General features: G+C 36.0%; 1 protein-coding gene across 1 annotated transcript; it reads right to left on the bottom strand.

Annotated features, from left to right (window-relative positions):
- Positions 1 to 14: 14 nt before the first annotated feature.
- On the bottom strand, positions 15 to 17,477 carry LOC118753928 (eye-specific diacylglycerol kinase-like). Its single transcript, XM_036488803.1, has 8 exons — positions 16,678 to 17,477; positions 11,452 to 11,590; positions 8,970 to 9,173; positions 6,177 to 6,303; positions 1,448 to 1,784; positions 1,194 to 1,374; positions 718 to 1,127; positions 15 to 312 (listed from the first exon to the last, which is right to left on the bottom strand). The coding sequence occupies exons 1-8, from the start codon at positions 17,022 to 17,024 to the stop codon at positions 15 to 17; spliced, it is 2,043 nt and encodes a 680-aa protein (XP_036344696.1). The 5' UTR covers positions 17,025 to 17,477.
- Positions 17,478 to 18,284: the final 807 nt, after the last annotated feature.

Below are 18,284 nucleotides of genomic sequence, written 5' to 3'. Positions count from 1 at the left end.
TTTATTTCTTGCACTTACTGTACATCGCCACGACCGTGCTTCCGTTTGGCCAGCATAACCGCCTTATTTAACAAACTCATTTCGATAATCGACGGCTTCACGCGACACGCCTCGCCATCCACCTGCATGGGTATAGTCTTTTTGGTGATGATGCGCGCCGACCGACACTGGCAAATGCAGGTGCCATGCAAGCCGGCCTGCAGCATGGGCAGTTGGTATGTGGTCAGGCCGACGACCTCAATCATGCCGTCATCGATGGCTGGCTTAGATTGGCCGAACGAGTCGTTCCAGGGGTGTGTACCGCCGCCATAGCTAAATGCGAACGAGGAGAAACAAACACAAAAAAAAGAAGAAAATTAACAACAAAGTATAATGTGGGAGTGGAGTTCGTCGTCATGCAATGCGACATTTTGCTAGATCCTTTGGAATATTTCAGATTTCTGCATATCTACATTGTACATGTACACAAATGTGTTTGTAGGTGTGTGTGTGCATAAAATGCCATATCGTGGCAGCACTTGAAGAAGGTGTGCAATTTGTGGCTAAGTGATTGCAATTGTTGCTGCCAAGCAAATGATGCCCGCCCAGGCGTTTGTGCAAATCATGGTGGCGTGACGTTGATAACAAAGTCGCTTTTAAGTTTTACCTTCTGCCTTTAATGCCACGTCTTAGGTTACCTTTATTGGAGTCGAACAATGGGTGTGTGTGTCAACTTACCTGCCAATATTAAGAAACAGCACTGCATGGCAGCCGGCATCTCGCAGCTTGCCCGTGTAGTCGGTGCCGTCGCACTCCATCGTAACCCATTGGGAGAGGTTTCGATACTGCCGCAATATCAGATCCTTGCCACCCATTTGACCGTAGTACATTTTATTGCGTAGGCGCGAATTGAAGCGTTCCGGATGGGCTTCGCGTGCCTCATGAAACTCGAGTGCAATGTGTGCATCGACACCGAACGAGTAATAGTTGTTGATCACATTTAACGGTACGTTGTCTTTGCTGCGGTTGACATTGTCGTCCTCTACTTCGCGATTTGGCGTGACATTTAGACGCCAGCGATCCATCAGCACACACTGAGACATCCCGATTTCACGTAATATTTTGCTGATCGGCTCATCGGTGTAGCCCTGTGCGACAGCAAATTAGATGTAAAGCGGACGGCGGGAAAGAGAGAGAGGCAATATAATACTTACTCCACCCCAACCTAGTGCGCGTGCGAGATCATTGCCAGTACCTAGCGGCAGTACACCAACCGCGGGCGCGGGCGTTATCGGCGGATTGATCATGTCCAGCACCGAAAGTACCCAACCGACGGTGCCATCACCACCGCACGCCAATACGCGTAAATTTGGCGCTTTGCGGAATAATTCCAAGCTATTGGATAATGGGAGTTAGTTGGAGAGAGATTTTGTCTGCGAGTCATTTCTAAAGATGCGTGCGTACTTACCCCATCTTAGGGCCACCTTGCGTCAAATCGAAAACTTGTCGTGGATTGAGCAAATGTTGGAATTTACCCAAAAGCTTAACACCTTGATTGCCGCCCGATTTGGGATTGATGAACACTATCACGGGTATGACATCGGGCGATGGTATGGGCTTCACGATGAAGGCGCGTGGCTCTTTCTTCTCCTCCTTTTGTTTTTGCCGCTTACTCGTGCCCTTCTTTTTACTCGTACCTATTGTGACATTGCTTTTGTTGTTCACTCGTATGGAGGACTTGAAATTTCCCTTGGTGGGCAGTTTGACAATCCAAGAAGGCGGCACAATAATGGGTGCATAGTTGCCTGAAAAAAGTATTAAAGTGTTTAAAAAAAAATACCACTATCCACTATTCTTTTTAAAAGTGGTCACTGAACTTAAAAATTTAATAACAATCACAACAAGTGACGTTTTCAAAAAATGTATATAATTATTTTGAATTTCACATTTTATTTTTATATGCTTTATATTAGTAAAAATAAAATTTATCGAGCCATGTGTTATCTAAATTATTCTTGGGCAACAGTTTTTTGTTGCTTGCACCCTAGTCCTACCGCAAATTCGTAATTTTGGAAATAACTAACGGCATCGTCCCACCTTGCAAGCAATCTTTATCCTTTCCTACCCCACAATATTAAGTCATTGCGATTGGCAGCAACTCTAGAAGCTTTCAGGAAAATGTGCCCACTCACTTTGCTTCAGATACGATGTGAACACAAAACGCATGCAATCACTTAAAGTGCGGTGGTGAGCACGCCTGCGAAATTCATTGCAAGCAAATGTGGACTGCAGCGAGCATGTGTGTGTAAGTGTTAGCATGAGATTTCTTATGTATGTATGTATACGTGTGTACGTACATATGTACTTGTACTCCTTGCACTTTTAACGAAAACAAACCGTAAAATTTTCCAATCGATTCCTATGGCGTAAGCCAATTTTTAACGAGTGGTTGTCGGGGCGTATGAGCAACATTCATTCATCTGATTCAGATTACTGATATGTACTTGTACATACATTTCGATATTTTTACATATAGATGTATATCCGTAGCTGCATATTATATCTAATTGCTGAAATTGAACGGTTGTCAAACGCATTAGTCTAATTGCTGTGCGGAGAGCTAATGCAAATGCATTGATATGCCAGCTGGTGGGTAGAGGATATGAAATTGAAATCGGCGAAGTGGGAAGTAAGAAGTTTGCAATTGCCTGCGTAAATGTGTCACTGAAGAGTCCTATTTCAGGATATTTTCCTTCATTTAGTCTTATTATTTATGTTTGCGGGGATGATTAACATTTTTATATATGAAAGCGTTTGAGAAAGTGTATAAGTATATAATTTTCTGAAAGACGAACATTTTTCGTTATCTTATCACTAGGGCTCGGAATCTCGTGCACTAAAAAATCGAAAATATGCGCTATAAACAAGTAAAACAAAAACAATTTGCTTCAAAATACAAAGTATATTATGTATAAAATTAGTTGGTAATCAAGCAGTTACAATCATGTGCAATAGAATTATTGATATTTGAATAGTGGTTAGTTGAATGGTTGGTTGATTTAAGTGGATTGTCACTGGTCATTTGCCGGGCTAGCCGAGTGTCGTAAGACTCATTCTTTTGAAGGCGGGACACTCGCACTGCGACAGAACCTGTTGAAGGGCAATCCCATCCTTTCGACATGTACCCCAACGGGCCAGTACCCCGTGCACACTGCAATAAGTTTGTGGGTGGTATCTTCTTTGCTAATTACTAAGAGAGCTTTGGTTTTAAGTGGGTCGTAAGACATCTAGAACTGTTGGGTACGATACTGTATGGTTCCACCTCTGCTTGGTCTTCAAATGATAAACTTCGGTAATTTTTGCGTGGGACACATTCAGTGCGGTGCGGCACCTTGTTAGTTCGTCCGCTGTCTCGTTTCCGTAAATATACCTATGTCTCGGGACCCATATTAGGGTAATTTTGTATTAGATAGAGATATGCACCAGCTCTCTCCTACAGTCCTCCACTAATTGAAATCGAACAGAGGTAGAAGAGAGTCCCTTAATGACTATCCAAGAAGATATTCAGATGAATATTTGGAAAAAAATTGAAGGTAATTTTTTTTTGTCAACAGATTTCGGACTAAATTTAAGTGGTTGTATAAATAATAATACAATAAAAATGCAAAAACAGGTATTTTTTTGCAAAATATGCAAAAATTTGCACTAACAATGGAATGCCATTTTAAAGGAAATTTCATGATTCGTAAAGATAACTTAACTATTTCCATTTGAAGACGCCCAGTAAAAACATGCATTTGCATGAGATTCCGAGCCCTACTTATCGCAAATTGGTTTTTACTTTGCATTTTGTGACTTCATGCTAAAATAAGATACGAGTGTGCTTATCACTTACATACATGCATACATACATACATACATATGTATGAAGTATTTTACGTAAAATGTCCATGGTAAAATTGCGAATATCTCGAATCAAGCTGAAAACTGGTAAAATTATTATCTGGTCCGAACAAAGTTTTTAGCTTTCTTTGAAAATTTGAAAATTTTTTGAATATTGCTTCTCACCGCTCACTGTCATATGTGCATGTAATAAAAAAAAAAGAATCGAACATGTATGTTTATTACCGTGGGCCGAAAATCCGCTTTTTTAGAACTTCGATTGGTAATAGCAAAAATATGGTTCATTATGCTCTAAAAACAATCTGTGTGAAAGATGACAATTTTTGGTCAATATCTAAGTTCAATGTGCTCAAAAAATAAAAATTAATAAATACATTAATTAATACAGTTTTTTTTACTAAAATTGCAAGTATCTTCGAAAGTATTAGTCCTTTATAATTTGGTGTATGGACCTTTTTTTGTTATTACCAATCAGAATTCTAAACAAGTAATTTTTATCAAAAAAAAACCGACTTTAAAAAAAAAATATATATATATATATATTTCATGATCCAATGATCAGATCTAAACTAAATTAGTATGGGACCACCTCTGAGACACTACCTTTCCGTTGCGAAATTCGAAATCGGTTGACGTGGTCCAAAGTTATGCGGTAACATACATAAAAAATAATATTCCGACGAACTGATAACCTCCTCCTTTTTGGAAGTGGGTTAAAAAGCGGATTTTCGGCCCACGCTAGTGTTTATTATGCATTTTCTGATGCTCTTTTAATTGGCGAACCGAGTTTTTAACATTTTTATTTTACCCTGATTTTCAATATTTAAAAACATATAAAAAAAATATATATATACATATATCTCATGATCCACTAATTGGATCTTAACCAGATTAGTATGGGACCACCTCTGAGACACTACCTTTCCGATGCAAAAAGAATTATCGAAATCGGCGTGGTCCAAAGTTATGCGGTAACATACGTACAAAAAAAAAATAATAATAATATCCGACGAACTGATAACCTCCTCCTTTTTTGGAAGTCGGTTAAAAAGTATGCTTTTTTCAACAAAACCGATACTTTTTATTTCAGAATAAATGATTGCAATTGCAAATTATGGATTTTTCTTAAAAGCGTATCGATTTACACAATGGCTTCATTTTTTATTTTCGAGATATTCGACTTCAAAAATGCCCTACAGCGCTAACCCGGTTTTGCGTTTATGTAGTTGACCGCGGCTCATCGCAGGGCGCTGTAAAGCATTTTTTTTTTTTGAAAAAAAACAATTCTTAGCTTTACACACAACTTTTTTATGAGCTTTTTATTAAGTTTCACCTGTTTATAATAAAATTTTGCAATAAATATTTAACCAACTTCTCGATGAGCTAGGGACTTCATACTTCAAACTTAGTTCAGAACCCGATGACAATGCAATATGAAAAGGTGGCACAGGTCAAAATATTTAGAAACCTCGTATTTACGGCCCGATTTATTTCATATTTACAACGGACATAAATATATTACTTAAACGGAAAGATTTTTCGAGTCGAATTTTTCATGTTAAACATCAGCAGTTTCTCCTTGTATTGAACATACATATCGTGAAATCATTTTTCATGAAAAGTTAGTTTCACACAAAAGTTGCTGTTTCAACGAATTAAGGACTGGGATGGTTACTTTGTAAAATAGTGCTTAAAAACCAACTCCAAAATTGTGTAAAAAGTGAAAACTACTCGAAAGATCTAAGTTTCTTCTTTCTTAAGCCTGTGAGAAAGGAATGAAGAAGCGATTTTTAACCCTAAGTCAAGTCTTTTAGGGTGTTGGGCAAATTTTATATTTCGATACTTTTTTAACTCGACTAGACCTACAAGAAAATTGACATCGCTTTGCAGGTATTTCTACTTCATTCTTTCTTATGGCACTGTGTAATAGCCACCATTATCGATTAAAATATATATAAAGATAATAAGGTTACAATTGAGGCGATATATACATACATATGTACGTCGTTTAAAATATGTTTAACTCAGCTTATGCGAAATTTTTGATTGATTACAAGAATTTATTGTATGAGAATTACAAAAATTTGGGCATGTATTCCTCTTGTAAAAATGTATTTTTTTGCTCTTTACTGAGACTTTTTAAGAGTTATCAATTTTCTTGTGAAAAATTTAGGAAACTTGCTGCTTGTAGTTTAAATAAATTTGGATAGGTATGTTTATACTACAAACCTACCTACAATTTCATTATATTTGAAATTGTTTACTCTTTGCAATTCAGTTATGCAATTACTTACCCAACGAACACTCTTCGCCAATTTTCGCTTGATTAAAGCAAGATTCCTTATTGTGATAGACTTCGTGACACCAAGCGCAGGATAATGCAACTATTTCCTTCGAGCCAAAAAGTTTACCTTGAACAGCCTGTACAAAATAAAGGAAATATTAAGAAAATGTAAAGACAATTAGTTTCGGCATGGCCTCTAAGACTTTATAGATCAGTCTCTGACAATGTACTAAATAGTGAGTGTAGATACAGTATTATCAAGAGAATAATACTGTTCTTAAAGTTTTCTATCTAAGTCTCAATTGGGCTGGGTTAGCTTTCTATATATATCTTTTATATGTACGGGTACAGGGTCAAATCTCTTTCTGGGAAATACTGCTCTAAATGAAAAATATTTATATACTTCTACCAAGAAAAGTTTGTTAGTATTTAACCATAAAAAAAAAAGCTTTTTTTTATACAAACTTAATGTAAGGCACAAGGTAAATCTTGAGGTCGCGGTGCCTTATCCCCAACAGCAAGGGACGATACTAAGCTATAAAGACTTAAGTATAACTGCGTGCACACTTCTAAACGGTGTAATACGAAAATATACTCTGTAAAATCATAAAATCTTAAATATACATAAAATGATCTGACTCCATGACACCACTTCTTATTTTGAATTCACTTTTGCTAGTTTCACCTTAAAAGCTCAATTTCGCAAGGGACAGGTTAATATAGTTATAATTGCATGACTTGCCGTAAAAATGAAAACTATGTACATACATATGTGCAAAGTCAAATGAAATTGTATACGAACCATAGAATTTCTACAACAACAAATCTATACACGCTTAAAATTTTTAAGTGAGTGTGAAAGTGCTTAAATTTGTGCTTCATAGCTTCATGTATACCCATTGCATTACTTCAGCTACAACTCATAAGGGATATAGATATTTGCATTAGACCGGGTCGGTCCTTAAATATACGTTTCTGAAAAAAAAATTTTCTTTGAAGTAAGATTTTAAGCAAAGGGAGTAGTTAGAAACTTTTTCTCGCGATTCTGCTAACAAGCAGGAGAAATTAAATATGTTGTATCTTAGCATCTTAAAATATACATAACATACTATATAACATATGTATGTAAGTATAGGGGTATGCATGTATGCGCACTGAAAGTTTGTAAATATTTTTGAGTGCTTGGAATGTGATGCGCTTATACCTCTGGCGTATAGAAGGCAAGAAAGATCAATCTCTAAATATAAAATCTGCTGTCCATGAGCTTAGATTGAAGTTTCGGCAGCTAGAAATCTAAGTGTTCATACATATACATGCTAAGGCGAAGTGTTACATACTTAATATGACAGTTGTAACGGTGAATCTGACGAATTCGACGAGTTTTTGCAAATTGTGTAAAACTGTTCCTAAAATTACTTTCCTGGGAAATTTTTTGGGAAGGCAGTAAAGAAGTAGCTCTATATCTCCTAAACTCCTAAGCCTTTACGAAGCATTTTATTACCATCTACTCTGACAGTCGTTCAAATCCAAAGGTTCCACAGCCAGTGTAGCTTTCGAGTGTAGGAGAGTCCCAAACCAGCCAGAATTACAGGTATGTGTATTGTGGTGGAGTGAAATTACGGATTTTTTTTGTTGAAATATGGAGAAAGTTGACTTTCTAGTCCAGAAATAAGGACATACGATGAACCAAACAACATTTTACACCTCTATTTCTGGGTCAGAAAGGCAACTTTCTACAGGTAGGAAAAAGCGATTTCTAAAAGAAGCGTAATATCACTCCACCCTAATGAACATCGTATTCAAAGGAAAGAACTTACGCATAAAAATAAGTCCTTATATGATCTGTTCTCCCGAAAGCAGAAAGGCAATGCCCGTTTCATAAAAAAAAAATAATAATTAAGGAAATCATGGAGATGGTAAGGCCCTCTACAATTCAGCGAAGGCCTTCTGCAAGTACTTTTTAATCCTTCATTTTTCGACTGGGTATATATCTATACATTTTTACATACATATGTATGTATATGTATATGTCTTTTTCTCACTCTTCTGCAAACCGCTATTTGCTGTCGGTTTCTCCATTTCCAATTATTTTGTGTGTTTCATTTCTTGTTTTTGCTGATGCTACTTTCTGTTAACGATAATCGACAATGGAATGCTCGGACACCTCAGACGTGCCAATATTTTCAATATTCCAGAAAACGTGAAAATTTCTTGGTAATTCTTGTTGCATGCAACATTTACTATTCAATGTGGTGGTTGGTTGCTGCCACAGACATTGTTACCTGCTCTACACTTAAATTATAATTTAGTATGCTGGCAGTGTGCAATCGATGTTGCTAATGGAGATGTTTATTAATAAATTCCATGAAATCTGGTTAAAGGATAAGACGAGCTCGAAATATGAAAAGATAATGGCAGGGCAGGAAGGGCAGCTTATGAGCTTGAATAATTATATAAATAATTGGAAATGAATTAAATTTGGCTAGAGGTTTGAAAGCGTTCATTGGCATGCACTGCAGGAGTGATTTTGCGGTTTAAGTGGCGATTTTCACAAATTTAGTTTGCCAATTCAATATAATCGCTTACTTAAAAGCTTTCAAGAATTAATTATGTACATATACACTTGCTATGATATCGTTACCTAAAGGTGAAGAGGTGCCAAGTCTATTTTTTTAAATTGTTCAGGAGAGTCGAATTATCTGCCATTCCTTATCAAAACTAAATTTTGCAAAGAGAAAACTGGACTTGGCACCCTTTCACCTTTAGGTAGCGACATATTTTGAACAACATTCGATTTACTCACCTTTCCGCACTGTTTGCATTTGCCCTTTTCCATTTTGCGATGCACCCAGTGATGATGCGTTGTCGATTGTTCCCTGTATTGTCGAACGCCTACGTCTCGATATGTTGGCTTACAAGCTAATTGAGTCTTTTCATTGACGATTGGAATGCAATTCTGATGTGCAATTAATTGGCAGGCCGAGCATTTCATGCGTTGACCACTTTTCTGTTGTTGCATAAGCAAATTAATTAAAAATGTAAAAAAAAAAATTAGTATAAAAAAGTATAAGTAGAAATCCTTAACTGCTAACATCGTGCGACTAAAATCAACTTTTTTTTTTGGTTCTCAGGAAAAGTTGCATATGGACGTGATATTATAAATTTTATGTAAATATTAATGCTGCATACTCAGTTTTTCATTTTCTCATCAATTTAATTTCTTATAGAATTTTAAAGTTTCAAAGCACTAAATTTTTCGAAAAATGGCTTAAATAAATACTTATTTATACTCACTCTACGATATTAATATGAATATCAAACGAAAGAGGAGAATATCTAACTATTAAACAAAAATTTTGTTTACTTTTCGCAAGGACAATTATACTACAATAATGTTCCAGTATAGGTGGAAATTGTTTTAAAAAATGTGTCTGTTTGTTTCATATAAACATCTCAGTGGATTGTTTGATTTAGATTCAGATCATCAGATGCAGAACAAATAGAGTGAAATTTGGGAAAGGTAGAAAATCTTGACTGCGAGGACGAAAGTTATTCCATTTTGCAAATGTTCATTAAAATTGAATTTGACTGTAAAACAGTTGACCGCCTCTTCGAAACTGTTTTCGTAATAAAGCTTTCTCAAATATGTTTCGTTCGTGATCTATATTGCAATATATTATTAAAGTAAGAGAATAAAATTTACTCGACTTTTAAAAATATTTTCGAAATAAAGCCTCTTGTGTTGGACTTGTCATCATCATACTAAATTTAATTAAAATTTACTTTTAAACCGGTGGCAATCCGTTTTAAAAATATTTTCGAACCCTTCGAAAGCCTAGCCGTACATATCTATTAACATTCATATTGCAATCTTCATTTAACTTAAGGAAAAATTGTGTTTGACTTCAAAACAAGTGGCAACATTCTTCAAAATATTTTCAGAATAAAGCTTCCTTAAACATCATTTGTTTTCCACGCACATTGTAATACTTCATTTAACTTATTTATTTAAAACTTATAATTTAAAACGGAATTTAAGTACATATTTGATGAGGTGGCAGCCCTTTTTAGAAAACATGCTATATGTTAATCTAAGCCATAAGCTATCTCGAAGCTAAATTTTATCCAAATAATGAGAAACAAACATACTCACTCACAAACTTTCACATTTATAATATTAGTGGGATTACTTATAGTATTCATTTGGCGAAACGTAACAAGAGGTATCCGTTGTGTATACTTTATTTCATTGGAAGAAAGTTAAATTAGTTTTTTTTACGTTTTTATATTTAAACCAATTTTTTTTTTTATTTTGGCCTTTTAGCAATACTAATTATAAAATCTATACTTTCACGTGAAAATGAATTTTTCCTGGATAAATTTTACTGTCGCACGGTGAAATGATAAATGACTTAAAAAATTAAATTAAAAATTTCTGAGGTTTTCTTATTTTAAGTGGCTGCCATCAATGGTGGATTGGTGCACTTATACCGGTTATTCAGTCTAATATTCTAAACTTTAGAATGAATGCTTTAAAAGCTGAACGACTTTGCTGCTCTAATGAATTAGATTTTCCTTCTGAATTAAGGGATTTATTTTAAAAATTAACGAAAGAAAGAGAAAATCGGAAAGCTGCATCTTCGTTTTTTATCTTCGTTTTTTATGAATAAGTTCAGAAAATATTAAAACATAGTTTCGAAAATTATACGGTTAGAGTGATTCGGCGAAATTACAATTAGAAATTCGAGAATAATGATACTCACAAATGATTAGCTATAAAACTAAGTACTAAAGAACTTCCTTGCAGGGATACGTGCGCTCTGGCGTATAAGTTGGCATGCGCGTGTACGATCGTGTGTAGGCGTGCGTTCACGCGTGCTGGCATGCGTATGAGTGCACCAATATTTTTAATGTGTGTTAAACACGCAATAACTGAATTACATGAAACAATTTTGTAATTGATTTAAATTGCTTTGCGCCCGCCTTATTGTGCTGCATAAGCGCGAGCATTCATTCGCATTTTAAATGAGCTGCATTTAATTAAATTTGAAGCTTTTAGTCTGATTAATTCCGTTCGTTGGCAGCCGAATAATGTTACTTATGTACATATATATGTATGTATGTATGTATGTATAGTCATAGTTTAAGAGTAATTAGCTGCCACACTTTACTGAAAATACTAAGTAATTAACTAAAAAAAGATGTGTGTCAGCGCAAATGAAACTTAAGTTAAAGTCGCCATATGCATAATTATTAAAAACTTAAATGTTTTTGTTAACACTTACTATGCACTCCTCATTCAAGCAACATAAATCGCCTGAAACCGATGTGGGCTTCCAAAAGTGTTCACCCTGCACCGCATTCTCAGTCCAGTCGGGCACAATTCGTATGGGTCGCCTTGCATTACTCGCTGACGCTGATCGTCTGCAATAAAAAATGAAAAATTATAATAAAAAAAACTATCTATTTATGTACATATGAGGTATGTGTTATAAAGGGGGAAAATATTCAATATTCAAATAGTTCGATATACTCTTGCATTCCAACCACAAAGACAGCTGCCACAAATAAATAATCAACTTGCGCACACATTTGACCTTGCATGTTTTGAGGAAATGCAAAAAAAAAAAAAAAAGTTCACCACCTACAGCAACAGATACATACATATTCGCATACATATTTATGTCCATACATATTTAATGAATGCGATTCGAGCTTCAATAATAAAGAAAGTCTGACCTTTTTTTTTATTTTCCATATATACATATCTAAGTATATTGTTTTACGTCGTTGATATTCAAAATAATTCGTGTTGATGTAATAAATATATTCATTTTAAAGCGCCTACATTTTGACAGTTAAGTATTAAAAGTGGTCTAAGAATGCCGTCAAATAAATGGAATTTAAGAAAATCCGTGTTGAAACTGTTTTCTCAATTTATAATATCCACGTTTTTCCCCAGAAATGTAATAACTTATATTTTTTGACCGCCTCCACACGAAAAATGAGTAAAAAAAGTTAGTGAATTTTTGAATTTCGCGCGCCGTAACTTCAAATGTACGCAACGGCCATAGATTAGTATGCGGGGAGTGAAATAACACAAACGGTAATAACACAAATTTGCTTTATTTCATTTCTCGTTGAGCAATAAGACCAACTTTTAAACTTAACATTTTGAGTAATAAAGCAAAATTTTGCACATATGTAGGTAGTCACCCAGTTACATTTGACAAAAAGTAGTACATGAACAAGTTTAAATGGACGGATTTGTATGTATACAATTTTGAAAGTGCCCAGCTTCGCAGCGGTCCACGTTCGCGCTCGCGCTATGTCCAATTTTCTGAGCAGTTATTAAAGACGACTCTTTTCCTATATTTTGTTAGACTTTTCATAAGTAAAAATATTTTGTGAATATTAATTTCTTCATATGAATTATGTCACATTTTGAGTATTTCCAACCTTTGTTGGAAATAAAGCAAAACTCAGATTTTGGTATTATTTCCCATTTAAAAGTGAAATAAAGCAAATTTTGCTTTATTGCCGTTTGTGTTGTAGATTACAGCAATATTTAAGGCTAAATACAAAGAGCAACGAAAATTTATAGACTATGATATCGATAACACTGTATTGAAAATCTCAAGTTATGAAATGACATAAAAACCCCCGAAACACTTAAGCTTAATTTTGAGCCGTAGATAACGAGCCTGTATGCTGTTTTTCTAAATCAAGTCAAAATTTAATGGGGGACAAATTAAAAAAATAAATAAATTTTTTTCAATTGTATTAAAGCTTGTTCCACAAAAAAAAATCAAGCTAGTAACAAAGAAAATCGATGTTAAATAAAAAAATTTTAAATTTAAATTTTTTCCCATGTTAAATTTTGATTTTGTTTTCGATTACAATGCAAAATTAAAATGAAAATATTTTGGGAAAATGACCTGACTTGGAAAAACAGTTTACAGATCCGTAATCTACGACCAAAAATCAAGTTTAAAATACAATAAGTAAATACTTGTAATCAACTCCAGCGCCACCTAGCACAGTAGACACCAGTGTAAACATATCTTATCGATTTAAACTCAAATTGGTTCAGTAGTTTTTGAGTCTATAAACGACATAGCAATCGACACATACGGTCTTTTTATATAGTATGTACGTATGTATAATAGATGTATGTTTGCATGTAAATATGTATTTATGTAAAAAGAGGAATAAGGCGCTTTTTGTGCTTCCTTTTTTTTTTACTTATTTATTCTCTGAGGACAATAACGAATACTCCATCAGCGCCGCCTAGAGGATGACAGTTTGTCGTTTATGACCGCAAAGCGAATATTATGACCGACACAAAGGAAATAACAAACAGAAAGCGCAACGATGGCACCATCGCTGAACGCATGGTAAAACATGTGCCAATTTATGGGAGAATACGCAAATGGGGCAGCTGGATGGACAGTTGGACAACCATTGGACAAGCGGATAAGCCGTCAGCCATTATCATCAGGTGCCTTTTAGCTGACTACTCGTTGACAGAAAAACGTACCTGCGTGTACATATGGACGTTGTAGTGTCAGAATGAATGTACAGACATACATATGTACATATGTATGGAATACAAAGTGCAAGAAATACAGCGTTGACAGTGCAACCTGTATGTAGCCTTGTGATTATCTTCAGTTTTGCATTGATACTGGTATTGCTACGATTTGTGTTGTTTTTGCGTTGATGTTACTGCCAGTTACTGTGAGCGAAATCAACACTGTGTATTGTTAATGTCATCCTGCAATAACCTTGTCGGTGTCGGGAAACGCACTAGTGCCGAACTGGTTCTGTATTAGAGAATTTAGAACCATGATTAGTGCGCGTTAATTCTGTTTTGCATGCTAGCAACTGGCGAATTGAACATCGCGATGGCCTAGCAAGTGTCAATAGCCCCCCCACTACATCCCCCTTTCGATAGTTCCGAACTAGTACTAAATTATGTAGTTCCGAAACAGTTCTAAAATCGACAGAAGAAAAAAGTATTATGGTTTTTTCAATCTTCTTGGGTTTTCCGTGTGTTCGATTTCAAATTATTTTCAGAGAAGTGTGTTTTCAATTTGAAATTCAATTTCTCTGAATGATTTGTAAGAATTGTACGTTTACATGCCTTCGCCTGTAGCTGAATTTTCGGAGGTGCTTGCATAAAGCGCTTCCCAATCGAATTTTACCACTTACCTTCTAGTTTACAAAACACATTACTTCAACCTGGCCATGTCATTGGAGTTAAGCGAGAGAATGTAAAAATGTTTAACGAGAAAGTGAAAAATTTTGTCTGGCGGTGAATTGTAATGCGTTACTCCATCGATACAAAAAGTAAGCGCTTACCAAAGAATCAAAGTTTTTTCTGGATTTGGTTAAGAATCTGTGCTTGTGCATCTGTGTCTTTGTCTAACATGTTGAAAGCATTTCTTCACGGCATTTCCATACATTTGACAGCTTTTCCATTCGTGTTGAGCGCAATTGATGGCTTCAAAGCATCGCACCGTTGTTTTTATTTTTTCATCCTTGTTTCTACCTTTTTTCGTGCGTTTTTCTATAATATACTGCTGCATCCTGTTAGTGTTGCTTTATCGCATCGTTTTTTTTTTTTTTGTGTTCAGAATTTCAAAGCAGCATCAATCCTGTGTTCATTTATGCCAGTTTGAGAGTGGAAAAATGCAATGGGAAAATTGCGTTACGTGTGTGCGCTCGTTAAAAGACATGAGTATAAATATACACTCACGCAGGTAACTTATACGTATCCTGCAGTGACAGCTTATGTGTATGTACTTTTAATCTAGGTTACTGTATTTGTTTTCTAGCTCAAATAGTTCGCCTGTGATTTGAGCAACTAGTGTTTTTAACCAAATGGCAGTTTGTCAATTGACATACTATTTATTTACTTTTTTTTATCAATTAATTGTTGATAAGCATCACCAGTTAAAACAAATGGCAAAAAAAATGGAAAGCGTAGAATGCGAGCGTGGCATTCGAGAAGAGTTTGTTCGTTTTTAACTGTAAAATTTTATCGCCAAGCTAGAAGGAATGATCGCAAGCGTCTATAGTTTTTATTAATTCAACATTTGGGATGCCTTATAAGACTTAACTCAAGAGTTCTTTAATGTGGTGACTAAATGGTCAGCTAAATCTTTCTCCACGCGCATCCCACCAAGGGGGCAGCGGTTGGGAGGAGGTACCGTTCAACTTCTACATGGATGGGTCGTAATTTTAGGCTCCCAGATCACTGCCGTGTTTTTCAGGCGGAGGTTGCTGCTATTAAAGAAGCAGTGGATTTGCTGCTACAGTGTGCGATTAGGGAAAGGAGGTAAACATATACTCAAAAAGCCGGGCGGCAAAGAGACCTTCAGCTCCCTTCTAGTACGCTCGAAGCTTGTGAGGCAAATCACAAATCCTCTTCGGTCGGAATATTATCTTGTCAAACTTGTTGAAGTGCCGGGCCATAGTGATATCGCAGGAAAGTGTGTGGCTGATGAACTGGCACCCCCGAACCAGTATGACTAAAAAAAGAGAGGGTGCGCAGTGACTTCTTGCGGACTTCTCTTGAAAAGGTGGGCCCTGCGTCAACTCGGCGAACGATAAGCCAGTGCATGCGTCACTGCTAGGTCGCTCTAGCCGAGTGTGGACCGCGGCGGTCTAGGTATCTCATTAGGCTTGGGAAACCACATCTTTCAACACTGGTGGGTGTACTGACAGGTCACTGCCCGAATGGGGTTCACACAGTGAGATTGACCTGACCAAACCTGACCCCCTTTTTCGCAGCTGCAAGGGGACAATGGGGTGGAATCTTTCCCAGTTAACTACCGCTTTTCAGTACAAAAACTGAAAGTTAACTGCCGAATTTGAGTTAACCCTGTTAACTGTAAAAACGCACTTAGACTGTTAAGCTTTTTTTTTTTTGGATTGTAATCTGTCCAACACTTCCTCTTAGACAGTCTAGCTTTTGTTGGATCGCGGATTAGGCACCTGAGTTCATAATTTCTAACTAGTCCAGATGAGCTCTCTCTCTCTAACATCTGCTGCCGGCGAAACTTTGTCCTCGGCACGAAGCGAAGTAGTGGTATCACAAAGAACTAATACTCACTGTCTAGTTCTCAATTTCAAAGGCCTTTGAAATGCTATTGTGCAAATACTTTTACATATATATGTATGTACACATCGTTTAAAACTTTGTCATGGATGGATTACTGAAAAGGAAAATTTCTAAGAAAAAAGTGGTAAGAGCTTTTGTAAGTAATGCTGATATCGACTTGTAAGTAGGCGCATGTGTATTACATATGTATACTATATAAACAAATAGCAACTGTGCATAATCCTGCAGTTATATCAAATTATCGCATAAATAAATAATACATTCAATCATTAATGTCGATATATTCATTCGTGCACATAAACACAAACATATTTATGTATGCATGTTCATACATGTGCATTTACAGATGTACTTCCTTCCTTTTGGTATTAATTTCACTTACCGCTTCCGCCAAGTGCCCAACGAATCCAATTTCCTTTGACGAAATGCCGCCTTGCGCTGCATACCAATGGATGAGCGTCGGAAGCGGCGGAGCAGTGGCGCACCGCTGGTTGTCGAATCGACAGTGTGGCTCGATTCAGTTTCACTGCCACCATCTGCCTCCCTACAGCTGCCATTCGCATCATTTCCGCCATCCTCATTGCTGTCGTCATCGTCGTCGTCGTCGTCGTCGTCGTCGTCTTCCGATTCGGTTTCCTCCCGCACGGCTAGCAGCAATTGCTCCACGGACATTGTATCGCTGTGGCTGCTTTCGCTATCGCATTCACAATTCATAAACGAGATAAACATTGTTGAAGGTAGTAGTGGCTCGCTCGCTGCAGGCAGCAGTGCACAGGCTGCCCTGGATATATGGATTCTTGGTTAAGTTGGTGAATAGTTGACAAATTAATGTTGTTGTTGTTAGCGGCAAGAACCTTATCGTGTGGGTAGGACAAAACAATTTGCAACTGAAAATTGTCGATGTTTACGTTTCTTTTTCCTTTTGTTTATCTTTTCGCATTTCAAAGCAGTTTTCACTTTCTAAATGCTCCACTGAGTTGTTGTTGTCACTTGTTTATTTATCTTTCCTTGTTTTGCTTTTGCATTGGCATTAACCTGTGTTAATGTTTTTATACCCTCATTTATTTTTATTTTTTTTTCAGGCAAGTAATTTAAAATTCATTAATTTCTGTGTCGCTTAAACCGACAGTTTCGCGTATTTGATTTCTGCTTCACCTTTTGCAAGGTTGTTTACCTGTTTTTTTCCACTCACAATTTATTTATCCACAATTATTATTTACCTCTGATTTGTATCTGAATTTGTTTATGAACAAAAAAAAACCATAACAACTAGTGCAACAATGTTTTAATGCAAACGAACGACTGTATTTATGTATGTACACTAGGGTGGTCCAAAATAAGTAAAGCACAGTATACGGTAATTCAGATAGCCAAAACAAAAAATGTAAATATGCTTATTCGACATTTTGTTTGAATGTATTGGTTGATATTTTTTTTTCACAGTTGTCGTTTTCGTTAACCCAAATGAAATCAAATTTAAATATTAAATAGAAAAAATAGTGGGTACATTTATCTATTGAAAATTGGTTGAAACGAACCTTTAAACCTTTATGGAAAGTGGTTCGGTTTTCGGTTCGGATCAAACATTTGGTTCAGTTAATTAATAGAAAAAAGCGGTTTTCCGGTTCAAAACCGGTTCGGTTCAAAACCGGTTCACGTCCCTGATTTCATGTATTAATTTTCAAATAAGCATATTGTCAATGGCTGGTTTACTGTATACTATGAAGTAAAGTAGGAATTTTAATACTCTCACCCCCTAGGATTGTTCTATATCGAAAAAATAGACCCTTATTTTTTCATTTGAAATCAAAAAATATGTAGAGGTCGCTCAAAGTGCTCAAAGTTTTCCTTGTATTTTATATAAAAATTCCGACTTGCTTTTTTTACATGTATTTTTGGACCACCCTAATGTGCACACATTTTTATGTGCATATGTACATATGTATGTAAAAATACTAGTACACGCACATATGCACGTCCATATGTACA

Source organism: Rhagoletis pomonella, unplaced genomic scaffold (assembly GCF_013731165.1).
Source record: "Rhagoletis pomonella isolate Grant_MI unplaced genomic scaffold, Rhpom_1.0 Rhpom_scaffold_03081, whole genome shotgun sequence".
NCBI lineage: Eukaryota > Metazoa > Arthropoda > Insecta > Diptera > Tephritidae > Rhagoletis > Rhagoletis pomonella.
This window is presented reverse-complemented; position numbering and strand designations above follow the sequence as displayed.

Coding starts and splice junctions, on each gene's coding strand:
- LOC118753928 (XM_036488803.1), bottom strand. CDS start 17,024: ATGTTTATCTCGTTTATGAATTGTGAATGCGATAGCGAAAGCAGCCAC. Junction 9,174..11,451: donor GCTTGAATGAGGAGTGCATA/GTAAGTGTTAAC, acceptor ATGCAACAACAG/AAAAGTGGTCAACGCATGAA. Junction 6,304..8,969: donor AATGCAAACAGTGCGGAAAG/GTGAGTAAATCG, acceptor TATTTTGTACAG/GCTGTTCAAGGTAAACTTTT.